General features: G+C 45.3%; 1 protein-coding gene across 2 annotated transcripts in view; it reads left to right on the top strand.

The window, feature by feature from the left end:
* NDEL1 (nudE neurodevelopment protein 1 like 1) overlaps positions 1 to 27,614 on the top strand; it is a 354,675-nt gene that overhangs the window by 149,013 nt on the left and 178,048 nt on the right. For both annotated transcript variants that reach the window (XM_069200297.1, XM_069200298.1), the window contains exons 5-6: positions 4,831 to 4,967; positions 17,233 to 17,406. In XM_069200297.1, the coding sequence (XP_069056398.1) occupies positions 4,831 to 4,967; positions 17,233 to 17,406 (311 nt within the window). The remainder of the gene's footprint in view (positions 1 to 4,830; positions 4,968 to 17,232; positions 17,407 to 27,614) is intronic.

The following is a 27,614-nucleotide window of genomic DNA, read 5'->3' on the forward strand; positions in this document are numbered from 1 at the left end:
TCTAACCTGGAAAGTCGCATTTCTCATTGCAATCACATCCCTCCGAAGAGTAAGTGAAATACAGGCATTTACCATACAAGAACCATTTATTCAAATACACAAAAATAAAATAGTTCTAAGAACAAATCCAAAATTTCTACCAAAAGTAATCTCACCATTCCATTTAAATCAAACAGTAGAATTGCCAGTGTTCTTCCCACAACCAGATTCTGTGGCTGAAAGGGCACTACATACATTAGACATCAAAAGAGCACTAATGTACTACATTGACAGAACAAAGCTAATCGGGAAAACAAAACAACTGTTCATAGCTTTTCAAAAACCACACATAGGAAATCCAATCTCTAAACAAGGCATTGCTAGATGGATAGTCAGATGTATTCAAACATGCTATCTTAAAGCCAAAAGAGAATTGCCTATTACACCAAAGGCACACTCAACCAGAAAGAAAGGTGCTACAATGGCCTTTCTAGGAAACATTCCTATGAGCGAAATATGTAAGGCTGCAACCTGGTCTACGCCTCATACATTTACTAAACACTACTGTGTAGACGTACTAAATGCACAACAAGCTACAGTGGGCCAAGCTGTACTAAGAACATTATTCCAAACTACTTCAACTCCTACAGGCTAAACCACCGCTTTTAGGGGAGGTAACTGCTTTACAGTCTATGCGAAACATGTGTATCTGCAGCAACATATGCCATCGAACTGAAAATGTCACTTACCCAGTGTACATCTGTTCGTGGCATTAGTCGCTGCAGATTCACATGTGCCCTCCCGCCTCCCCAGGAAGCCTGTAGCCGTTTAGAAGTAGATCTTAAATCTTAAACATTTGTAAATAATTATTATAAACTTTTTATGTACATACTTATTCACTCCATTGCATGGGCACTATTTATAGCAAACAACTCCATCCTCACCCTCTGCGGGGAAAACAATCTAAGATGGAGTCGACGCCCATGCGCAATGGAGCCGAAGAGGGAGGAGTCCTTCGGTCCCGTGACCAAAAAAGACTTCTTCGAAGAAAAACAACTTGTAATACTCCGAGCCCAACACCAGGCAGCGGACTGTGCGAAACATGTGAATCTGCAGCGACTAATGCCACGAACAGATGTACACTGGGTAAGTGACATTTTCATTTCTGCACTTTTTTCAGTAATTTCTTGTCACAAAGGAAGCACTATTACGCTGCTGAATTACATCACCTTATGTTTGGGTTTTAAGTAATACAGTGCAGATAATATCTTAAATAAATGATGATGCTGCTGCCTACCGTTGCCTTACCATGCCACATAAACTCTTTTCAAGTGCAGGGCTTTTTTGCCACTTTACGTATAAATGATAACGTGCATGTATGTTACATACAATTATACACCAGCACTGCTTCTACTGTTTCCGTATACGGTTTGAGATGTAACCATATCTTTAGAATATATTTCCACAAATGTACCCCAACGCCCCAATTGTTTCTCAAAGCCATCAAGTTGTCCAAAGTCCCTGTAGATACTTGAACTAAAACTTCTGGTGTCATTTATCAAACGTGCTGACAGCTTGGGATTCTAGGAGCCATGGTCCTTTAGAAAATGGTCATCCCGCTAGGAAGTTAATGACTTGTCAAAGTGGAATGTGTAGGTGTGCAGAGGCAGCTATTTCAGTGAAGGAATTGAGCTGCCTGCATCAGAACTGAAATCAGCTCCCAAATCGACCTTGAAACCAACACAATCTTGGCGCCAAGTGAACCAGTGCAACCAGAAGGCAAAAGCGAGCAGTCTGATGTCTGACAAAGGAGGATCTACATGAGTCCTGTGACATGTCACTTTTTTGCATATCAACTATAACCTACACAGCTGACCAACCTCTCATTAGAAAGCAGAGACTTACATTTAAAGAGGTAATTTCTGAAGAACTCTGAACATTTTCTATTGCTAAAAAAAGCAAAGGCGTAAGGAGCGTTTCTCACCACCTGCAGAGTCTCCTGCATAGTCTGTCCCTTCTCATTCTAGCCGCATAGACTCAGAACTTCATCCTGCTGCAGATCTGCCAGATCCTTATGAGGAGACAATCCTGGCAGACAACAGATCTGACCCTTGGCATAATTACCCTGTAGATCCCCAAGGGAAACTTAGCTAGTCCAGCCATTGCCACCTGATGATACTGCCCACAAAATGTCTGGAAGTGATTGCAGTGCACCTTTGGTGCAATACTATTCATGTATTTCCATATCTGGACAACTGGCTGGTAAAGACCAACAACCAAGAGCAACTCCTAGCTCACTCTGACCAAACACAGTCTGTGGCAGAAAGCCTCATTCTGACCTCAACAAACGCACCCTTTCTTGGGAGCCATATTGAATGCAATAAAGGGCTAAGCCTTCTGCTTCAAAGTGAGAGTGATAACAGTTCAGAGGCTGGTGCCCCTTTACCAGATGTCAGGTCCTCTGGCAATGCTAGTAAATCTGTTGGGAAAGATGGTGTCATATTGAAATAGTAACAAATGCTTGGTTGCATATGTACACTTTGCAGGACTACCTTGCCAGTCAGTGGTCACAAGCCATTGGTCAGAGGGAGAATCTAGCACTGGTGGAGCCCAGAGTTCAGTACAAAATGTTGTGGTTGAACAATGAGAAGTTGCTATTGAGTTGGTCGTTCCTAGAGCCCGCAGCTGCAAGTGACCATGAACAATGGTGCCACCACCAGCTAATGGGAGCCCATCCAGGATCGGGGGCCTCCTCAGCAACAGGGTCTTGCTTATTAATGTGCTCGAATTATTGGTGGTTTAGTTAGTGCTAATAGCTTTTTAGAATCTTATTTGGAACAAAACAGTGCTCATACACACAGACAGCAAGGCCACAATTTGTATTAAAATGGGGGCACGCACTCACCACGGTTGTCTGTCAGCGCACACAACATGCAACTGGGTAATTCATCAAGTCTTTCTAACAGAATACCTCCCAGGAGTAGACTATGTTGTGGACCAACTTCAGCTCGACATTTAACCAACATTCAGATGAGACATGGATAATTGCTGGTGTACTTTAAAAGTACTTCAGCTCTCTGGGGGTCTGTGGTCGATCTCTTTGCCACTCTCAGGAACGCAAAATGTTAAACCTTTGTCATCTGAACACATAAAAAAACTTGATCATATGTCACACAAGGTGCATGTGCAAGTAGTGTGAGGACATAGGTTGCTTTCACTTGCATCCTTAGTGCGTAGTGATTCATTTTACAAAACCTCTAAAAGTGCCTTGCTCATTTTAACAGCAGGAGCACTTCTGAGATGGTCCCAATGGATTTACAGTATGCCATGTAGGCCTGAAGTGCAGTCTAAGTTCTTTAATATGTCCTTTATTCGACAAGGCCTTAAAGACAATTAAAGCTAATATCAAGCCCATCCTTCAGTCCTACTCTTGACACCTTCTTGGTCCCTTAGAAGTTTTCTGTCCGTTTAACTTCATCTCTCGTCCTTGGATGTGTTTTAGACAGTGTTGGAGACTTCACCTCTGAGAGCGAGATCCTGTGGTGTCCAAGGGATGACCTCAACCATTATTGAAATCTTTGTAGTTGAATAGGTTGCTTGATGTCTTGATATGACTCCAAGGACATCCTCTGTATTGAAATACATGGTCTTGGTGTCTAAGTCCTTTAAGTTTATCTACCTAACTGAAGCCAAAAAGTCACCTGCGAAAGAGCTACTCTGAGGTTTGGTGGTTGACCTTAACTTTTATTGAAATCCTTGATGTTGAGGAGGTTGTGACATGCCTATAATGATGTCCTTGATGTACAGGTGCATGTCTTTGGTGTTAATCTTTAGTCACAAAGAAAAAAAACACCCATTTAAGAGATCCTATGGGTTCTGCCAACCTCTATTTAAATCCTTGATTTTGAGAAGACAGAGGTGATGTGTGCTTTGTGTTTTTCCATATCTTGCTATGTTCATATTCCATTTACCTCCAAATTCTTCTTCTTCAAATGTTGAGTACCATCTTCTATGTGAGGCATTTCGGAGGAGAGTGTTTCAGACGAATGCTGGGGTTGTCATGATTTATGTTCTTCCAGAATCATTTTTGTAATAATGATTGATCCTTGTGGGAGTCATTGAACCAGTTTATCAAGCATCTTTCCAGAGGTAAGAGAGAGCACTTTCTGGACATTATTAAAGAAATCATGCTCTGTCGGGTGAGGGATAGAGCCGGCTTTCCCACCGCCGACATCTACCATTAGTATCCATGAGGCCCTCTTAATAGCAGAGGCCAATCTCTCTTAATCCTCTAATATAACATGAGTTGCTAGAGGTACGACTTATTGAATCTTCATTGTTTGGATCTGGAGCTTGTGAAACGATTTAAAGGATAATGCCTTTCTAAGTTACTTAAAGTTTTTCATCGAAATATGAAAATAATTGTCAAATTACCTGTGTCTTTCATAGCCATTTGTAATTCTATTATTTAAATAGGTCTATTATTTTCTTTACTGTGATCTGTTATTTATTGGCTTAAGATTTCAGTTGATTTTTTTTTCTGACTTTCTTTTTTTGTAAATGTGCTTCTGAAATTAACAACATATTGCTGTATCTTTTGTACATTCAGAATAAGAATCTGTGGGGCACCTTATTAGTGGAATTCAAAAGATTCTGGGTGTAACAACTTTTTTTGCTGTTAGATTATCTTGTCTTTGTATTACATAATGCTTTCTAAAGCCTAAGTGCTGTGCAATGTATTCGTGCTGCTGGAAAAAAATGTTCATTTGTTAGTTCTGTTGGCCCTTTCAGAGGCCTGCAGTGCGTTTTGTTTACATTTTTAAAATACTTGATTTTGTTGTTTGTTTCCAGGGCAACAATTGTGTCACTAGAGGACTTCGAACAAAGGCTGAATCAAGCCATTGAAAGGAATGCTTTCTTAGAGAGTGAGCTAGATGAAAAGGAGTCTCTGCTGGTTTCTGTGCAAAGATTGAAAGATGAAGCAAGAGGTAAAACTGAATTGTGAATCATCTTTTCACCATCATGATTTCCAGTCATATATATTTTCCTGATAAGCAAAACCCATAGGGAGATTGATTTCAGGTCAGAGTGACATTTTTAGTTATTGAGGGCTCTGTGGATCATAGATTTTATGGGTCCTACTCCCCCAGCTAATTATGTCCACTAGTCCATATAAAGTGCATTTTGGATTAACCGTGTCCAGGTGGTTCAAGATTTATGAAAGTAGTATGTTGATACCATCACATTTTTGGATTTACAATAACATTCAAAATCACATTTAATGACGGCCATTTCAGAACATAATTTTGACATGGCTTTACAGGAGCCTAACTCCTTGTCTTAAATATTTTTTTCCCTTGACCTCATCAAGAAGTGCTTTCTGCAAGAGGGTTCTCCTCTCTGTGAGTTAGTTTGGTATACAAATGGAGCTCCTGTAGTGTTTCCAACTAGGATTGACCAACATGTTATTTTGTTTTAAGTTACTATCACGATGTATATGCCCCTCAGAATAGATCTGATTTGCATTCACTTGAGAACATTCCATATCTCAGATTATGTTGGTGCTTTTAATGCTATGATTTGTGATACCGTGATTTTTGGATGGCAGTATATTTGGCAGTACTCTAGAGACACTAATTCTCCCAAAGGGTGCTCTGCCATTATATCGACACTGCAGGAGGTAGCATTTTGTGTTTTTTTGTGTCTGAAAGAAGATCCAGAAGTCTGGACCCTAAGCAGGAAAATTGAGTGTTTATTCTGCCTTTAAATTACAGATGAACTTTACTGACACAAACAAGCTATTTAGTCTTTCTATACTGTTTTTTTTTTTTTGTCCATAGGTTGCTTTCTCTCCTCCCACTTGCTGAGGCGTTGTGTTACCATAGTTTAGTGTGCTGTCAAAACCCATAGTGGAGTTTGGAGTTGAGATTGTTTCTCTTAAAGTCTCTTTGTGTGTCGAATGTAAAGTTTTTTTTTTTGTTGCTTTTTTTTTGTTGAAAAACCTTATTCCCTTAAATTTAGGCTGTTCTAAAGCTTGTGAAACGTTTACATTTAACAATTGATTTGCTGTTCAAGAAGCACATTCTCGTTTTGCTTTACTTTAATTTAAACTAGCTTCTCCAAAAAATAATTTGCTGTCCAGTTCTTATAAGGAGTTTTTGTGAGAAATATCTTGGTGTCATCTCTCAATAGTCCACAGGCATGTCATAGAATACTTGTATTTTTAGTTACGTGAGCATAAAAAAAAGTCCCAGGCCTTTCGTTGTTGGTCATATATATTGATTAGTGTATCTTTAGGCAGAATAAACTAAGTGTTTCTAGTAAAGCGTAATAAGTGACTTAGAACCCCTTTCCTCAAGTCATTTTTCAAAGGACAGAATGAAAATAGATGAGGACATTGTAGCTAAATTGGCAGCAGCTTCGTGAAACTAAAGTTTGAATTTGCAACCTTTAAAGAGGCAGCAGCACCATTAGTCAATTGTGCCCTGCACTTGCAGTTTCTTTGGTCCTTTTTCTGCTTTTTATTCCAACTAAACAATAGTATTTTGCTTTTTCTAGAGCACGTTTCCAGTATTTTCTTACTGGAAATCGTTTCTTTTTATGTCTGTTACTCCTAGGCATGTTTTCACCCTTATGGGTGCTCTTTGTAAGGGAGGTACAATGAGTGAAAGATCCCCTACCCTATATGTTTTCTGCATACCAGACTACCAGACTTGCAGACTGTGGAGTGGACATTTTTGTCAAAATTAGTTCCTGAGAATCACCATAAGTCACACTATCACACCAAATCATCTGATATCACTTGGATAGATCCAAACGAATCACAGTGCCAAAAACAATGCTGCCTTAATTTCCAGATTATATTAAGGAGCTCGACAAAAATAATAATTGTGCTCGTGGCATGCTCTCCATTAACAAGAGTTGTCAGCAGCCTTCATAACGATAGCATTGATGTAAAAACATTAATTATCATTTATTTCCTTATCAAAGGTAATTTCCTTATTAAATCTCTACTATATTTCCTAATGATGGCTTTCCACTTATTAACATTCCACCCATTTTCGTCTTGATTTTCCTTCTGATCCCTCTGAGACTCGACCATGTTCAATACCAAGGAAGTACCAATATTGTGTCCCTTTCATCAAAAACCTCAAGGTCCAAAGCAAGCAACTCCAAAGAAGGACATCTTAGATTTATTATACACAGAACTCACACACTCAAAGGCATGTTTAAGTACCAGGACAGCATTGTGGTTCGACAAGAGAGCAAGCTTCAACAAGAGAGAGCATGCCTAAATGCAGATGCTACAATATGATAATCTCGTGCCATACTCCACGTGGGAATATTCACTGGCTCACAACACTACACTGTACAAAGATGCAGCGTCAAAGCAACTTGCATCACCATACTGGGAGTATATTCTTCAACAGTTCATTCAACATCCTCCATTAAGAGCAAGACTGGTGGCTTACACCAACACATTTCACAAAGTCTTTCTAAAAGGTGCTTCAAAGCCTAACTTCTCCAAATCAGTTCTACTATTCAAATGTTTGGTACTCTTCAAAAATCAACACAAAGCAACATCAAAACTGTATCTCATTGCAGAAAGTTTAATTGATGCTATATTGGGGATTTATTTCACAGCTGCATTCACCGGGGCTGCAGTTCTGATGAAAATTAAAGCCACAAAGAGAAAACACTATGTAGCCTAAGAGAAAAACCCATGTTCAGCCGTCCGAGTGGCTGTGGTAAGGCAAAAACATTCTTCGTCTGCAGCATCATTTCTGCCTAACGAGTAGAGAAAGAAATTTAAGTATGTGGACTCCTAGATAAAAATAGTGATCGAGCAAGGCTTTACTTAAGGAAAGCAGCAAGATGTTTTAAGACTCCTTGAATGAAAGGCTCCCGGTTTCAAAACATGTTTAAATTGCAGCAGAAGATTTTGTTTTTATCATGTGTATAACATGTTCTCTTTTGCAAAACACTGTCCTTCACCTCAATTACCTGAAGACCTGACTTATTCCTATGAGTGCAGGTAAAATTGCGTATTTCTTACGAGGATGCAGTATTTTACACTACCCCAGTATTAATCAAACTATCATACTCAAAAGCCCAGATGATTCTGATGGCAACCATGTAGCCCCCGCAATGGTGGTTTCCCTAGATGATTCCATAGTTACTGCTCATTGTGGTGCCCGCACAAGAGATTATTTTTCGGGCATGCATTCTTTCCATGCAACAGGGTTAGATTCCTCCTTTCCAGCTACCATTTTTGAGCTTGCTTGTGACTTCTCCCGTATTGACATTTGAACCTCCAAGAATTGGTTTTGAGTCTGCACAACTGGCTAGTTGAATGTTTGGAGGCTAATACGTTTTTTGAGTTGGAAGAGCGTGAGGCTCAGGGAAACTCAATGGGGGCCTCTCAATTGAATTAGTTTTTAGGCAGCTGAATCATTCTGGGGAAATAGGTAGTGGTGATGGCTGTTTTGGAGGTTATTGTACGGAATGTGTTGCATTTTTGAAGGTCCATACTGCAGTCATTCCCTACTTTGGGATTCTGATATTTCTCTTGTAGGGGAATTTCCATGATAGTCATAAGCACTGAATAGTTCTGCACGCCTGCGGGGACCTCGTAGCACTGTTCTGTAGTGTATTCTTAAGTGTAGTTGTTTGCCTTTCCTGAAAAAGGCCTATTAAGTCACTTAAGAATATCAATGTGCAGCCTAGGTGAAAAGCTACAAAGGCCAAATTGTTCATTCTTTAGGTTGGAAAGAAAGGAAGCTGTGGTACAGATACACATTTAAAAATGTATTTATTCTAGAAATGTAGCAAAAACATATTCTCCAACTTTATTTACACCTTCAAATGAGAATGAAACAATGCAGGGCAGTGCAGCCCATAGGCTGCCATTATACAGGATGTAAATAGAGCTGTGCCTTTAATAAAGGAAAGTCTTCCTGTATCCCATCATGCACAGCAAAAGGCAGTTGCCTCAATTCTTTTTTTAGGCTTGTAATATGACATGAAGAAACCTGAACATTCTTTTAATTAACAACATCGTTATCATTATTGTAGATATCTTTATGTCAACTCCACCGGGGAGCAGGGAGGGTTGCTTATGACTATCATGGAAATACCCCTACGAGAGAACTGGAGTTACAGGTAAGAAACCACTCCTTCTCACGTAGGGGATTTCCATGTATAGTCATAAGACTTTTCTCTTATGGCATTCATAGTCTTCTCATAAAGTAGTTTTAATTTTCTCTTGCTCTCATTTGGGCTCAAGAACGCTGAGCATTGTTACTTTTATTCATTCCTTGCTGTTAAAATCTGCTACCCATTGTAATTGTAACATTTATATAGCACATACTACCCCTGACAAGGCATGGAAGTGCTTTAAGCCGGGCAGCACGGTATTGCAGAACCCAAAGTTAGTGGTTAGTACAGTACTGTTGGTTAATGTTAACTATTCGGATTAGTCTTGTGTGCCCAAACAAACCATTCCATGCATTCACCCAGTTTCCTATGGTGATTAAATTATTATTTGTTATCATTAGTGGGCAGGGATGTTAACATGCACATGGTTGGTGGGACTATTATATAAGCTAGAGGAGGCTTTGTAATGTTAGGTTGCAGGGGCATGCATTTCAGAAAAGGAGAGGTTTGAATCTTGAAAAGGAGTTATAGCTAGTTTGTAGAAATGGAATATTGGAGGTTAAGGTGAACTGAAGGCGAAGCATGTCCCCGAAGCATCAAATGTGCTACTGGACCCATTGAGAAGAACATCTACCAGCTGTCACAAGTGGGAACTCGTTCAAAAAACTCGAGGAGATATTGACCCACTGGGGAAAACAGAAGCTAGATCTGTTTGCAACCAACAACATCCGGAAATGCCAATATTATGTAAGTTGTCATCACCAGAAAGGGTCGTACAGGAATGCGTTTTCTATTGGATGATCAGAATGTTTACATTCGATTTTGCACTGCTCCTGTTAATATCGAGGATTCTCAAGAAAATGAAAAGGGAATGAAAAGAAACCATGCCGTTAATTATCATTGCTCCCAGATGGCCGAGGTTCTGTTTCATGGAACTCCTGCTTCTTTCGGAACAACCACATATTCAGCTGAAACCCATTCCAGCATTACTAACCATGAGCTGCGTCTAAGGTGGCGGGGAGGGGGGTTAAAGGGCACTGGGGGGGGGGGGAGGAATGGGGGGGGGCGCCATTGAGCCCTGACGAGGTGAAACAGGCAGTGGTGGACTGGGCAAGGTGGTGGTGAAGCAGAGCTGGGCCCTGTGAGTGGCGGTGACCCGTCTGCATTGGTTCGCCAAAGCTCCAGCTCCCATTACTGACAGCTAAAGACATACTGAGACGGGGGCTGCCGCTGGGCCCGAATGTGAATGCCACGGCGCAAGGAGCTGAAGGTGAGGGGAGAGACTCTGCTTCATCTTGCTGATTTTTTTTCCCCCACCAGAGCCCGTCCACTGGGCGCTTGGTGTGCCCCTCCTACTCCGCCTGTTGCACTACGCGGAGAGAGATATTGTCCTGCGTGCAGTGAGATCACTCAAAACAATCAGAGTGGACCACACCCCGGTTATGCTATTCCCGAACTACACCATTGAGAGAACATGCTTCCTTCTCATCAATAAAACACAAACTCCGTGTCCTTAACTTGTCATACTCCCTCCTCTTTTCAGCCATGTTGCGAGTAGCAGCTTACGGTAAAACGCACTTCTTTGACACACCGGGGACGACCTGGGAATGGCTGGAATCCACAAATCTGATCAGCAAACAAGACGTTGGAATAGACCAGCGGTGCAGGGGTCTGCAGTCCCGCAAACAGAGAAGTTGCAAAAAACGTCTGGTTGCCCCGAAGGAAGTGAGATCGATCTGGAACTAATTATACAAGAGCCCAGTTGTGCACTACAATCTGCACCAACCATTAATGTCCTTTCAGTCACCTCGGATGTAGAAGCGGAGCTCACAAATTCTAATGGTGAAGATGGTTCCTCCCCCAAAACATCTTCTGAGGTGGGGTCTTCCACCCGCCCTACGGTGACACCACTGACAGCAGATGAACTACTCTGAACTTACCAGATTGACATACGTCTGACAATTATTCAGTTAGCGGTGACACTGTATGTGGCACCTGGGAGGCCGCACTTTGCTGCAATCCAGTTCTATCCCTCGAATGCCCTTACTATCTTACCTGCGTTCTGACAGGTGGCTCAGTGGCACTGGAGCCGGCCTTGGCATCTCCTGCGGCCGGTGTCTGTTCATCGGGCGGCGCACTGCCTTATGTCCCCTATACAAATTGCTATACCCTGCAAACGTTGGCCACCCGCGCTTATGCTGGGCTAGGGGTTAAGCCCTAGATTTTGTCGAACACAGCTCACCACGCGCATCCCACTCCTCTACTCGTGGGGACCCTCTCCCTCACATTTGTTATGCCAAATAGGCGAATTGCTTTAGTTGGGCAGATACCAGTTGTCCCTCTGCTCTAATGGTATGCTCTCACGTTACTTTTCCATCAGTTGGTGGTCCTAAGTTGTATTTGTTTATTTCTGAATGGAGCCTGAATTCCCCTTATGACGATCCCGTGGGGGTCCTGACGCTGGTTGCGCGAAATCCCCTGCCTCTAGGGGTGGGACACTGGGGCATTATCAACCTACTGATCCACCAAGAACCCCTCTACTATCCTCACATGGAATGTGCAAGGCATACACACACCAGCACATAGATATTCCATATATTTATATCTTAAGACACTCGATTCATATAGCGCTCTTGCAGGAGACTCACCTTGCGCAACCTGAAGTAGCTAGACTACAACGGTGTTGGCGAGGGCAGCTTTACGTGACCGGTTACTCCTCCTATGCCAAAGGGGCTCTTGTCTGAATTAGACCAGGCATTTCTTTTGTAGCAGAAGATCAAATTATTGATGTGCAGGGGCGATATGTTCTGGTACGTGGACGCCTCGCTGGCCTTGCAGTGGTGCTAGGATCCATATATGCTTTGAACACTGATCAGGCCTCATTCTTCCACACATTATCCAGCCTACTTTCTCGTTAGAGTGACTTTCCCTGGCTGTCGGGGGTGATTTTAATAGCGTACTGGATCCTTATCTAGACCGATCTTTCCCGCCATTGCCTAATGCGCCTGCCATGGCGGCTGCACGTGCGTTACTTAACTGGCTCCAGAACTGGCAATTATTGGACATATGGCGCCAACGTAATGCTAACTGCAGAGTCTACTCATTCTTTTCTGTCCCACATCAACTGCATGTCCGTCTTGACAGAATAATATGTACAACTAACCTGTATCCTGCAGTGCTGGGGTCTGACTATTTGGGCCGTACTCACTCGGATCACAATCCACAGCTTATGCAACTGGGATGGGACGTATCTCCCTGAAGTGTTTCTGCCTGGCGAGACTGCCCAGAACTGTTAGAGGACACAGTATTTAAAACATCCCTAGACCGAGTGATTCCCGAATATTTCGAGCACAACATTGGTACGGCGTCTTCTGGCCTTGTCAAATGGGAAGCATTTAAAGTCTTCATCAGAGGCCATTGAATGGGCACACAGTGGAACTTGAGCAAATCCATCGAGCTCAACCTGACTAGAGTAGAGAGGTCCCTGATGCAACATGAACAGAACACTGCCCAACATTCGTCAGAAACTCAACAACTGTTGTCTGCCCGAGCAGAACATATATCCCTATTAGAGAGTCTGCGCTGTTTAAATTATGCAGCCCATTTGGCCTGCATACACGCAACGGCTGACCAGTCGGGCAAATTGTTGGCCTGGCTCATTCGCCAAGATCAAGACCGCAGTCCTATTATGGAACTCCGCTCAGCAATCGGGAATATGCTCCACACTCCCCAAGAAATCCATTCTGAGCTCACATGATACTATGAGACAGTTTACCACTCCACTGCGACAACAGGCCCGACTGAATACAACAAATGTTTCTCTTTGACCACTTTACCTTGACAGACGACCAGCGAGGATAACTGGAAGCAGCCCTGACACTATCTGAAGTGCAAGATAGTACACATGCTTTGTCCGCAGGCCAAACCCCAGGCGGCCTTCCGTCCGACTTTTATATGTCCTTCTCTGCAGCACTCATGCCTTCTCTGTCTCTATTAGGAGGCACTGCGGACAGCGTCCCTGCCTGCATCGCAACAAGAGGTGCTACTGATGTCGCTCCCCAAGCCTGGCAAGGGTCCATCGGAGCTAGGCTCCTACAGACCACTGGCGATGCTCAATACTGACTATAAAATGCTGGCCAAGGCCTTGGCAATGCGATTGGTGCCCCTGGTCCCTCAGCTGGTTAATCCGGACCAGAAAGGATTTGTGCCAGCATGGGACACTTCCCACAACATCAGACGCCTATTTTGAGTCATGAGATATTCGACGCAGGATTGGCCTTGAGCAGGATGTCTGGTACTCGATTTGGAGAAAACCTTTGACTCTTTGGAATGGTCTTATCTGTTCAAGTTGCTACAGCGATTTGGTCTCGGCCCCCATTTTCTACGCATGGTGAAACTGTTCTATACCCGGCCCCAGTTCAGGGCCAAGGTTAGCACGATCATTTCTGAGCCGGTTGAGGTGGGCAGGGGTACTCAGCAGGGCTGCCACCTCTCTCCGCTACTGTTTTCTCTGGCAATGGAACCCCTGGCTGCAGAGCTTCACAGGAGAGGAGAGGCATGGAGCATCCCACTGTGCGGCGGCCCACATACCTTATCTTTATATGCAGATGATCTTCTTTTGTACTTCAGACACATTGATAACGTCCCTCCTGAAATTGCGGTCATTTTGCAACAATTTGCCACCCTATCTGGCTTGCGTGTTAACGGGGCAAAATCATTCTTCTTGCCCTTCATTACAGATCTGCCGGACCCAGGCTTGCGACTCTCGGGAGTTTGTGTTCCTTAGCAACTCAGGACGTTCCGATACCTGGGTATACACATATTCCACAGGGAGAAGAATCTTCATGATGGAAACCTCAGAAAGGCAGTGTCATCTATTCGCTCCCAAATGACCTTTTGGCAAACATTGCCACTCTCAGTGGCAGGAAGAATTGCCCTCCTGAAGATGGTAGTGCTTCCCCCGCTTATTATATTTCTTCTCCGACTTACCCTTCTACGCCCGGCTATTTTTTTTTTTTTTTAGCGAGTTAGAACCCAGAATGAGGGAACTTATCTGGATCAAAGGCAGATGCAGAGTGGTGTTGAAAAAGCTCTACTCCCCTTTGAGCCATGGCGGCCTATCGTTGCCAAATATGGAACAGCATTACCTGGCCTCTCAGCTTCCGTAGGTGGCACGATGGCTGGCGGGCCTTCAACTATCTGAAATGGCAACCAATTCCCCACCCTGGACACTTACCCAGATCATGCACCTCTTCCACCCCCTCACGACCGTGAAACCACCTGTAGAGCTTTTTTTAAATGTGGCTCATCGTTGCTTCTGCAGGTGTCTGTGCCTCACAAGTGAAACCATTCCCTGTGCCCCAGCACTGCCACTGCCTGGTATGCAGCGCGGTGCACAGCTCCCAACCACCACTTGGGCCTTGGCACGCTGCAGATCTATGCACACTGGTTGACCTCTACAGCGAAAATAGGCTCACTCCATTTAATGAACTGACAGCAGAGACTGGCCTCCCGGCGAGACAATTTCTGCTACACAATTAATTGGTGATGGCACTATCTTGCAGGTGGTGGTGGTGGGGGGTGGGGATATGGCAACTGAACCCCCTACTAGTGCAATACATTCAGGCTATGGGTCAAGGCAGACACCTGACACAGTGGTTTACTGACGCGCTTAGAGTGCAAACACTATATACCCACACTGTGCTGCACACGAGCGGGGAGGGCGACTTGGCTGAACCCTTTGCGGAAAAAGCATGGGAAGCGGCATTATCCAGCTATACTCACATCCCCCGCAACTCCAGATTCCGCCTTATCCCATTTTATATTATTCACAGAGCTTACCTCACACCGGCCCACAATAACAAATACTTCAATCGTGTGGACGCCGCTTGCTCCTGCTGTAGACTAATAGGTGCGGATATCCTTCACATGTTGTGGTCTTGCCCCTCCTTAAACATTTATTGGCACAGAGTTAAATAATGCCTATAGACATGCTCATCCCTCCCACTATTAACCACTTGGGAATCCTGTATCCTTGGTCTCTTCCAGAGAGATAGAAAGCAAAAAGCCTCCAAGAGATTCCTGGACCTCTGACAGCCAAGCGTCTCGTCACTAAGAGATGGAAAGCCACCGAGCTTCCATCCGTGCTGACGTGGGAGAACTCTTTTTTTAGTGTGGGCGGAAGCTGAGGGAGTAGCGCTAAGATGCGAAGACATTATGGGCATGCGTAAATATCCTCTATCTGCTAGCTGGGGCACGATGCTGACCCATCTACGCGAACCGGAACATGATACGAACACTGGTGAAGCAGAGGCTCATAACACAGAATTAGTACTGGAATAGGCAATCAATATACTAAGACTGATAACTGAACCCTTAATGGCATACCTCCCCCTATAGGTCACTTACGAACAAGACAAACCACTAACAAACTGTTCTAATGATGATCCTTGGGTAGAGGCGAAGTGACAGTTATGCAGTTATACTGGGGGGGGGGAGAGAGGCTTGGTTTGGGGGACATTTAGACCGGACTCCATGTTTTGTTAATTGTTTCTCTCGATTTACATTGTTCTGTTTACTGTCAGTGCTGAATCTACAAACTTATCAGTGGCTCTATGAACATGCAATTTATTTTGTAGCTAACTTGAGAGGGCATCTGCTTCATGAGAAGATATTCACCGAATTGAGTAAACTGAAATGAATCAAAACTTGACCTCAGCTGCATTTGTTCTATATGTCAACCCCAGTACCATTTTGTTGCTAACTGCTATCATTGTTCATATTTGCTACAAATAATCTTATGTTAGCTCTTTTGCAATGAGTTCAAATGTTTGGATAATGTACCTAGAGTAGGTATCTACATAGCGAATTCACAAACCAAAATTGTATTAGGAAATCTTAAATGAATAAATATTAAACATTCAGCCCAAAAAAATTTGCGACATACAGGCACTTACAATAAAAGAAAAAAAACTTCATGCGATTTAAAATATACATAAATCCCAAATTCATATCAAAAGTACCTTCAGATTGCCGCATAAATGAGCCCATGGTGCTAAAAACATTCTTCCCCAATCCTCAAACAAGTGCAGAGGGATCTGTTCACACTCTAGACATCAAAAGATGGCTTAAATGTTATTTACGCAGAACAAAATAGTTCCGGAAAACAAACCAATTATTTATTGCACATGGAAATTTGAGAAAATGATTTCCAGTACTGAAGCAGTCTTTTTAACAAGATGGATTGCAAAAACTATTTACTTCTGCCACAGACGAGCAGGAAAACCCTTAACACACAGTTAAGGTGCATTCCACTAGGGCAATCTCAACTACCACAGCTCTTTTTGCTGGTGTGCCCATTCAACAGATATGCTGAGCAGAAACCTGGTCCAGCAGGCACATCTTTACCAAGCAATACTGCCTGGGTACGGCTGAGAAGTGATGCAGCAGTAGGACAAGCAGTTTTACAGCATCAATAAGGTGATCCAATTTTGTTTCCAACCTTCCGCAATGTCCTTATATGATGTTGTGTTTACAAATGCTTAGTGCTGACTTCAGATTCGAGCTTGTGAATCTATGAAAGATCCAATACTGGAGAAGTAAATTCGTTATTTTTAACTGTAGTTCGCTAGTATTGATATATTTTATAGTTTCACATGCAACCCACCCTCATCCCATTAGAGGCTCACCTTCTTTACATGTTATATACATCTTACTTGTGCTTGAAAATCTGAGACCGTAGCCTCTGTGGTGCGGCTTCCAAAGGGTGCTGTTGCCTGGTTGGCTGGACTTTGGGTCTTTTTAAATGACCCTAATAAGCTATTAAAGTGAATGTCTATAACATTAACTCTAATTTAGAATATTCTCTACTGCTGTGTATGGTATAGTGGGACCCACAGTTCGACAGGGAATGATTCAAGCATGTGAACCGATGAAAATACTGATACTGGAGAACTACAGTTAAAGGTAAGTAACTTATTTTCTTACCCTAAATGGAGCACTAAAATTACAAATAACTCTTGTCGGTGACCTACCAATGTGCACGCATAAATTCTGTCCACAGTATCCACAAGCTACAGTATATTTCTTTATCCACAGATCTGAGGCAAGAACTAGCAGTACGGGAAAGGCAAACCGACGGAGTAAGAAAGTCTGCTCCTAGTTCTCCAACTCAGGACTGTGACCAGATCGACTCTGCTGTCCAAACTTCCCTCTCCCTACCTGCCACACCAGTTGGTAAAGTAGCAGACAATGGCTTTCCCATACCTAAAGGTTTGTATTAATCCTTTGTGTGTGTTTGGCCAGTTACATTTTGTGTTGTAAATGTTAGAGGATTACAGGAATCTACCGATTTTGGCCAGACATTACTTGTGCTTCTGGTAGCAGCATGACACTACATAGATAAACAGTGTAAGCTAGACTAAGCCACAATAGCAGCCCAGTTGAGCCCATGCGCTGGAAATAAATAGCAGTTTTCATCTTCCAGCTCTGCATTAGTCTTCTATGTTATATTAAAAAGCTAGAAAAAGTAATCACCTTGGAGGCCAGAAATAGAAATGAGGAGGAAAGATTCTGGTTATTTGAGGGGTGGATGTCAGCTACCTTGTTAAGCATATCAGTTCAGTTCACTGTTTTTACATTGTGCCAACTTTTACCCAGGTGCTGTACTGCCTGTGAAGAGACATAAAGAAACCTGTTAACGCCTAGTACATGCCATTGCATTCCGCTGACGTAGAGATAGTAGTGCCTAGGAGGGCCCGAAGTTGCACTGGGCGCGGTTTAAGGGGAATCTCTCTGACATGCTACAGATCTCAGAAGGAACTGCAAAAGCTCTGCAGTGGTGGCTAACGAACTGCAATTGTGTCAGCGGCAAACCCCTCTCCTTTCCCCAACCTGATCTGACCGTGGTGACAGTTGCATCATTCCTGGGATGGGGCAGGCATCTGGGAGAGGTGGAAATCAAAGGCCTCTGGTGTAGGAAAGTATCATCTTTCTAGCATAGTTACCACCACTTTTTCCCTGATGTCAGTATGTTTAGACTGTAGTTCACTGGGATCCTGCTAACCAGGACCTCAGTGGCTGTGCTCTCTAAATTTGGTTGCTTGGTAACTTTCTTGCCCCGCAGTTGGCATACTGGTGCACCCCTTTAAGTCCCTAGTATATGGTACTTAGGTACCCAGAGCATTGGTACACCATGGTCTGCCATGGGCTGCAGCATGTATTGTGCCACCCATAGGAGCCCATGAAAACTGTCTGCAGGCCTGCCATTGCAGCCTGTGTGAAATGTGCATATGCACCCTTTCAACCCAGATGTAAGGCTTGCCTTACCACACGGTCACTGCACTTAAGCACTGTAAGTTACCCTTGTGGTAGGCCCTTCAGCCCAAGAGCAGGGTGCATGTCCCTAAGTGTGAGGGTACTCCTGCATGAACAGAGTACCCCTACAAACACCAGACTCCATTCTCTGGGCTTTGTTATTGCGATGGAGCCATTTTAAGACATGTATTGGACACTGGTCTGTATGAGTAGTCCAGCTGCATAATGGTTTCTCCAAATCTAGGCATGTTTGGTATCAAACCTGTTGGAATCATGCAACAACACTGATTTCACTGTTAGTTGCATGATACCATGTACTCTGCGGGTTCCTTAGAAGATCCCCAAAATAGTTTTGTACAGCCATCCAGGGTCTGCCTGACAGTCCACGCTGTGCAGACAGTGTTCTGCCCTGCTGCTGCTCATCCAACTCAAGCAGGGGGAAGGCAGAACAAAGGGCTTCCTGTAGGAGGGGGGGGGGGGGTGTGACCTCCTCTCCTTTAGAACTAGGGGTCTCTGGGCTAGGGTGGGGTGGCCTCCCCACGCCACAAGACTGCTTTGAAGGGCACATTTTGTTCCTTCCTTGCATAACCCTGTTTGCACCAGTGCGGGGAATTTTGGTCTGGCTGCCAGCCCTCAATGCTGCTGACCCTGTTCTGCCCTCCTGCTGATGAACTTAGCTCAAGCAGAGGGAGGCAGAACAAAGGATTTCCTGCAAGGGAGAGGTGTGACCACCTCTCCTTTCGAAATAGAGGTCTCTGGGCAAGGGTGGGGTGGCCTTTCCGTGCCTCAAGACTGCTTTGAAGGGGGCACATTTTGTGCCTGCCTTGCATAACCCGGTTTGCAGCAGGGCAGGGGCCTTGGTCCCTGCTATGGCGTGAAACCACACAAAGGACAGAGGAGTGTCCACCCCCTTGTCTACCACCTCCATGTGGGGGGGGGTGCACAGATTTCTGCCTGGTGGGTGATTACATCTGCCATCTTGGAACAAGGTAGGCAGAGGCCCTTGGAAACATCTGACTGGTTAGGCCAGTTTAATGACGACCCTGACCCCCTCTGATAGGAGGGTCACTTCAGAGACAGACCAACCGCCTTTTAGGGTTACTTAAGGGCTCACATGATGGTGGGTCCTCAGATTCGTCAAGCGAGACTCTACAAGGAACTCTGCAAGACATCTTCTGCTCCTGGCCTCTGGAATCGCTGCTGGTCTGCTTTGGAACCGAATGTCTGCTTCTAGTGGGAATGCTCCCATTGCAATATTGTTTCTCAGGATCCTGCAAGAATTCTGCAAAATCCAAAGCTGTGCATCCTCCAGGGTCTCAAGGACTCTGTTTGCTCGTGGAAGCATGAAGGAATCTTCCTTGGATTGAAAAATCACCCCCCTATATCTGCAGGCACCTCAAGACAGTGTCAACTGTCTGGTGGGTCTGCTGTCCCACGGCCATCGAATGGCTCTGCGTCACAGGTGTGGTTGTTCTGTGGCCTCCTCTCGGTCCTGCTGGTCTTCTGACCAAAGTGCTGGTCAGAAGCTGGTGGGCTCCTGCCACTGAACTAGAACTCCTGTGCACGGCAACTGTTGCTCTTGCCAAGGCTTGTTGACTTTTCCTCTGAGAGATCTTCAGGCACCAAGAAGCCCCAACCTCCCGCACTCCCCAACTCGAAGATCAGCCTCCGTTCTGCAGCTCCTGCGATGTGAGACTTATGTGTTGTTGTGTTGATGAGGCCTCCTTGTGACTCCCTATATCCATCACCTGTGGGTCACTTGTGGGGGCTCTGATGACTTATGCTGGCCTTCCTGTGTGCTGAGAGCTAGCCCTGACTCCCCCTTAAGGGTTGAGTCTCCTGGACCTCGCTTGTCCCCAAAATCTTGCAAAACCATCTTCAGCTCCTGCTTGAATTTGCCAGTGCTTGTTGACAACCTCGCTGGTCACTGTCCCTCCTGCACTGCCGTGACCGATGTGGAACAGCTCGTAGGTGACTCCTAGTATCTTCTGCAGCTCCTGGACCCCGCAGCTGGACTTTTCACTTCACCAACCTGCAGGAACTTCATGGCTAGGAGTGTGGGCATTGCCACCTGCACCACCTGGTCTCCTCTGAGGGTGATGGAGTCTGTCCCCTTCCCTTTCAGGTCTTCTACGACCAGAATCTGCCCTTGGGTTCCATCAGCCTGGTCCACGGGTAATGACAGCAGCTGGACAAGCGAGGCCTCCTTAAACTTCAGCGAGAGTTTCCGATGTCTTTTCACCTCTATGCATCTGGGTCCCCTGGTGTAGGTACTCCTGTCTTCTGGGTACCCTTGGGTGGGAACACTCTCCAGCTGTTCTTTGGGATTCCTTGGGGTCTTAAAACTCACAAATTCCAACTGCATCTTCCCTGTATTAGTCTATGAGATCACTGGGTAGATAACCACTCTGCAACCAGCCGCTGGCTACACTTGCTGTACTTACCTCTGATGTTTATGTTCTTCCTCAGCCCCTAGCTTGCTACCACACTTACCTATGTTGGGTTCACTCTTTCGCACTCAACTTTCCTAGTTTATGGTATCCCCCACCCCCACCCCGTAGAGCCCTGTACAATTTCTGCTATTTCTGCTTATTTGGTGTGTATATTGTGTGTAGATATCTCCAAAGGTAGATATACCAATACTAGTCCAGTAGTTAGTGCTGTAATAAAGAATATTTTTGCAGTCTGGTTCTTTCTTCTCTGGTTCTTTCTTCTCTGGTTCTTTCTTCTCTGGTTCTTTCTTGTGTGGGAGTTACTGTCTGACTACTGTGGTATTGCAAGTGCTTTACATCCCTGCTGGATAAGCTTCATCTGCTTGCCTCAGCTACCCCTAGAGAGCTGTTGCAATCTGGACACCTAAACACTATCAGTAGGAGTTGCATGGACTCAATAACACACAAGTGTCTGCTGTGGTGTGTCCAAAGACTGGGCTTCCAACACCACAGAACTCTACCATACTTCATAGTGATCCTTTAAGAGACTGCAGTGGATTCACCCTCAGTGGATCATAAGTAGCGTCTCCACCCAAAGTTGGTTTTATCTCTTTGCCAAGTGGGGTGCCCCTCAGGTGGACTTCTTGCTACTCACGAAAATGCCAACTGCTTGAAAAATGTTCTGTGCCCTCCAGAATTTGTCGCAGGGAACCATGGGGTACACATTTAATTTGAAGCAGAAATGTCTGCTTGATTGTGAGTGTCTTCTGATACGATTTATTCCTCCGGTTCTGAAAATGCTTTGCCAAGACCTGACTCAAGCTAACGTCATTATTCCAGAAGGGCCAAGAAGGATGTGCAACGCAGACCTTATGCACCTCTTCCTATGTGCAGTGCTGTGACTTCCACTCAGTGGGATGTACTGCCTTAATCAGGAGGTCCGATTCAGCCTCTTCAGTTGCCAGACTCTCCCCTTTCATGCCTCTAGATTGAATGGAGCTATCTCAGTGCCTTCTGTCTCTCCTCAGACGTGGTTGACGTTATCTTTCTGCTCATTAACTAAATCAGCCTGTTTTGGCAGATATAATAAATTTGTTTCTTGGTAACCCAATAAAAGGTATTAACCCTTTGAAGGCAAGCTTGGCGAATATCCTGCAGTTAACAGTGTCCTTATCCCAATAGGAATGTGCCATTAATACGGTCAAATGGTACATTGCGCCTTTGTGTTTTTTTGCCTGCCAGGTTAACAGTCCTTATTCAGTTTTCTTTTTGAAGGGACTGACAAATTTATTCCCACTGGTCCCTTTGGTGTTCCTCAATGGGACTCCGACTTAGTTCTGACTTTCTTAGTGGGGCATTCATTTGAACCGGTAAACAGTTGTCACAGTTATTAGTCTTAATAACAATATGTTCATAGCAAATGTGGCTGTAGATACCCATGCTCTGCATACTCCTGCCATCTAATGTTGGGCTTAGCTGACTACAGCTTGGTTGTTTTCAAAGAAGTCTTTTGAGTCCAAAGATTTTAGTGACTTCTGTTAAGGTAGTGGATGTACATGGGCCCCAACTCCATTGTTAAATTGTTTTTTCTCCACCATCTGGTTTGGATGTGAATCAGTGTTACTCCTGTCGCTACTAGTTCGTTGGTTCCTGTTGTGGCCCTGGAGTCCATTGCATTCCATCCAGTTGCGAGAAGACTCCTCAATGCACTTCTTTGTTCTTGCACCGCCTTTTCCACTCTTCAAACCCGTCGTAGTTGAGTGGCTATACCACTTGGCCCTCAAGGCCTTTTGGCTCACTGCCTGCTCCAACTACCTTCAGAGAAGGAAGATGCTCTTGAGGTGATGGAGTCAGAAGGTGCCCACAGTGCTCTTCTAAACATCCCAGGGAAGATCTTATGCTTTCTGCAGTTTCTGCCTATTGCCAGGGCCTGAAGAGAGCCGGTGCTATTCCTGTTGTTGGGCTTTCCTAGGAATAAAATTCTGCTTCATTGACGAGAAAGATGGTGGGCCACAGTAGAGTGTCCAAGACCACCTCAGAAAAGTGGGGCATCTTCGGCGAAGCTAACCCACTCAATGCCGAAGAATAGGAATGTGGTGAGTCAGTCGACCTCCCAACATGCCAACCTAGTCCCAAGATCATCAACTTTGATGTTTCATAGCCAGAGGAGGAAGAATTTGTGCAAGAAAAGCCTCTAGACAATGCTTCATCCACCCGTTAGTTATGGCCCTGTGTGAGTACTATTGATACCCAAGCCTCCCTCAAAGCCTGGAATCAGCCGCACATGGAGCCTTCAAATGATGAACACCTGAGCGCTGTTTTACACCAAAGTAAAGCCTCGGAGCGAAGGAAAGATCCTTTGAGAAGTCTTGAGTGAGAGGATGCCCGTTTGCTCCACAACCTTGAAGCCGACCCTACCATCAAGGCGGAAAGCACTATTGGTGTTGATGCTAAAAACCATTGTCAGCTCTGAAGGCCTCTGCTCACGAGATCAAGGAAAGCCCAATGCTTGAGCGACTGCTGCAGAAGCTGGACCATACTTGACAATGGCGAAGCCGCAGCCCTCATCCTCCTGAACCTCTCAGCTGCGGTCGACACACTCTGCCACCGCACCCTACTCACACGCCTCAGCGACGCAGGAATCCGCGATAGAGCCCTGGACTGGATCACCACCTCCTTCACCGGCAGAAGTCAGAGTGTCCGCCTCCCTCCATTCCGCTCTGAAGCCACCAAAATCATATGCGGTGTACCCCAGGGATCGTCCCTCAGCCCGACCCTTTTTAATGTCTACATGGCTCCGCTCACTGACATCGCCTGATCTCACAACCTCAACATCGTCTCATATGCCGATGTCACCCAGCTGATCCTCTCCCTCATCAAGGACCCCGCCATCATCAAGACCAGCCTCCACGAAGGAATGAACGCCATCGCCAAACAGATGAAGAACAGCTGCCTGAAACTGAATTCTGACAAGACTGAGGTCCTCATCTTTGGCTCCACCCCCTCTACATGGGACTACTCATGGTGGCCTGCCGCACTGGGAACCGCACCAATCACGCATGCAACCTGCGATTCATCCAGGACTCATCACTATTAATGACCCAGCAAGTCAACGCCATCTCCTCCTCCTGCTTCAACACCCTCTGCATGCTTCGGAATATCTACAAATGGATCCGCACTGAAACCAGAAGGACAGTCACCCAAGCCCTCGTAAGCAGCAAATTGGACTACGGCAATGCCCTTTACGCAGGCCCACAGCCAAGCTCCAGAAAAGACTGCAACGCATACAGCACCCCTCTGCATGCCTCCTCCTTGACATCCACTGCCACATCACAGCCCACCTGAGAGACTTACACTGGCTCCCTGTCAACAAGAGAATTACGTTCAAACTCCTCACCAACGCTCACAAGGCACTGCACAACACCGGACCAGAATACCTCAACAGACGGCTCTCCTTCTACACCCCGACCCGACAGCTTTGCTCCACCGACCTTGCCTTCGCCACTGTCCCATGCATCCACAGAACAATTGCCGGTGGCAGATCATTCTCCCACTTCACCGCCAAGACAAGGAACACTCTTCCCACCCACCTGCGTCAAACACAGGACCTACTTACCTTCAGGAGACATCTCAAGACATGGCTTTTCGAGCAGTCCCTCCCCTCAGTGCCTTGAGACCCTCACAGGTGAGTAGTGCGCTTTACAAATGCTCTTCTTGATTGATTGAGAACCAAAGCAAGATCTTCCTCCAGCTGCACACAGGCAAAGTCTTTGCTTTAGAAAAGACCATGCTGAAGAAGCGCTGGCTTGCTTTTGAAGAAGTCCTGCCACTGCATCTTTGTCCTTAGGCCTCTTGGTGAGCAAGGGAGGCAAAGATTCTGTTCCTCCTACACCTTCACTTCTGCCACCACCTCCTCTCTCACCTCCTATGACTTCCCCTCAGGGATCACTGGGGTCAGATTCGGACACCGGCAGTCCTAGTCTCTATTCCGTGCTGAGGACTGTGCCCCACTGTACCATGGCCCTTCTAATGATCCTTGGGAGGATTATGATGTGGTCCCTCAGACAGGCCCAGATATAAAACATGTCACAGTCAGGGTCTTCCTGCCAGATGGCACCATGGCTTACCATAGCGTTAATCAGTGTGCTGCTGCCTACCATAAGGTGGACCTCTGTCACCCCTGAGGATGACTACAATTTGGTGGAGGTGTTTTCTAAGATAGTGCAATTCCATTCGATACCTTCTCTTGCTCCTGAGGATGATAAAATCCACCCCTCTGATTGCTAAGGGCCCAGTCAAATCCTGAGCAGTCATACTCTATATATAGAAAAAAATATAGGTCCACTTCCTCTAACCCACTCCACATCAGGGGTCATGTCCCACCAGACTTCTTGATTATAAAGAACGCTAGAAAACAGCAGCAGTCCAGGCCATAGGCAACACTCTACAGTGAATTGATGCTGCAGAGAATAGTAGTGGTGGGTGTTACTACGCACTGACACATCACCAGTTTTCTGGGCCTCCCACCACAAACCCTTCCCTCCCCCTCTTATGGTAGAGCTCAGTGGGAGGAGATGGAAGGGCTCCTACAGCACATTCCAGACCAATACGTTAAAAGTAGGGGGAGAACCTGTTCGGATGTCAGGTTGACACCATGCTTGAAAGAATTAAGATTGCAGAGACTGCCAAGGCAATGGGGTCTATCAAAGTCCCTTCTGGCAGGGTCTCCTTTTAGAATCAGCAGGCTAGCTAAAGGTCCAAGGCCACTTCCCCAGAACCAACCCAGTCCTACCATTGGTAGCACCAGGGTTATCATGAACATGGAGGTAGAGGCTTCTCACGTGGCTCCTTTAGAAGGAATAACTCCAAAGTGGAAGATGGAGGCTACTCCAGAAAGGGAGCATCTAAGAATTGACTTGCCCTGCATCTTCCCTCCTGTCCCCCACTCACACAGCACCTTTAAGGGGAGGTGGGAAGACTGCGATTTCTTTCCCACTGGGAGGAAATCACAAACCAATGGGTCCTATCCATTAGTCAGTATGGCTATTGTCTCAAGCTCATCTAATTGCTTCCAAACATCCCACTTTGTACCTGCACCTTCAACTCATGTTACTGCAAGACAGTTCAAGTATTTTTATGCAAAGAAGTCATAGAACTAGTTCCCCATCAACATAAGAGCAGAAAAATCTACTCTATTTACTTTGTCATTCCCAAGAAAGATCAGTTGTCAACCTTTGCCCTCTTAACGGATGCATTCTGTTACCATATTTCCACATGGTCACCCTAGAGGCTTTCATCTACCTGCTGCAGCAAGGTGACTTCATGGCCTCAGTGGACCTGAAGGATGCCTATTTTCACATCCCAATTTATCCAGCACTTTGGTGCTATCTCTGCTTCACGGTAATAGTCGACACTACTCAAGGTACTGCTCTTCAGTATCACCATGGCTCCAAGGATGTTCACCAAATGTTTAGCGGCGGTAGCCACTCACCTAAGGAGGGGAGGAACCTCTGTTGTCTTGTACCTAGATGTTTTGCTGATCAAGATCGTAAGTAAACCAGAATAGCTAGCCCACACTCAGGTTGTAATTGTTTTCATGCACAGCCTACTTTTCACAGTAAATGCCACAGAATCTTACTTGGAGCCACTCAAAGTCCAACCTTCCCTAGGGTCAATCCTAAATGCCCTGGTGGGCAAAGCTTTCCCCAGCACCTAGAGGGTGCAGGCATACCAGCAGTTCTGACCTTTTTTTCAGCCACTCGGTCAACTTCAATGCACACAGTAATGCACCTTTTAGGTGTGATGGCCTCATGCATTGCTTGCCTCACACCAGACTGCCTATACACTTGCTTCAGGAGTGCTTGTCAATCCAATTGTCACAGTGCAGGGTCAGTTAGAGGATCTAGTGTTGTTACAGGCCATTACCCACCACTCTGTGCAGTGGTGGAACAGCAACAATCTGGTGCAGGCGCTTTGCTGACCTTGTTCCACCAGTGATCATCACCATGGACACATCTCTAGTCTGCTGAGGAGTACATCTCAACAACATGACAGTCGAGGGTCTGTGACAACCTCACCATCAAGGCCTTCACAACAACCACCAGGAGCTGTTAGCCATTCACCTAGCCCTCAAAGCCTTTCTCCAACATATTCAATGACAGATAGTCCTTGTGTGTACAGACAACATGACAGCCATGTTCTATCTTCAAAAACAAGGAGGCACAACCTGCCCTCCCCCTCGTGAATTATAGCTTAACAGACTTTCTTCCGGGCTGCACAATAACTTTGCAGACCTGCTCAGCATTGTGTAGCAACAGGTCCACCCCCACATCCACCCCAAACACAGATCTTTTAGCTACTTATGAAAATGCAAAATGCCCAAACTTTCCTGCCAGGTTTCTATACTAACAGTCCATGGTCTATGCTCCGAGGATGAACTAATCAGGGATTATTTTATACGCTTTCTGCCTCTTTCACTGATACATGCGTGGTCAAAAAGCAGAGCCAAGCATCCTTACACTAATCCTGGTGACTCCAGCCTGTGCCTTACAACCATGGTTCTCAACCTCTCAAAAGAAACTTCCCAACAGACCAGACTTTCTTAAACAGAACCAAGAAAAACACAGACACCCAGACCCCAGGCAGCTCAACCTATCGATTTGGCTCCTGAGGTCCTAGGGTTCGCTTACCTGGGTGTACCTCATGAGTGCATGGATATATTTCGAGAAGCCT

This window comes from Pleurodeles waltl, chromosome 7, assembly GCF_031143425.1.
Source record: "Pleurodeles waltl isolate 20211129_DDA chromosome 7, aPleWal1.hap1.20221129, whole genome shotgun sequence".
Lineage (NCBI taxonomy): Eukaryota > Metazoa > Chordata > Amphibia > Caudata > Salamandridae > Pleurodeles > Pleurodeles waltl.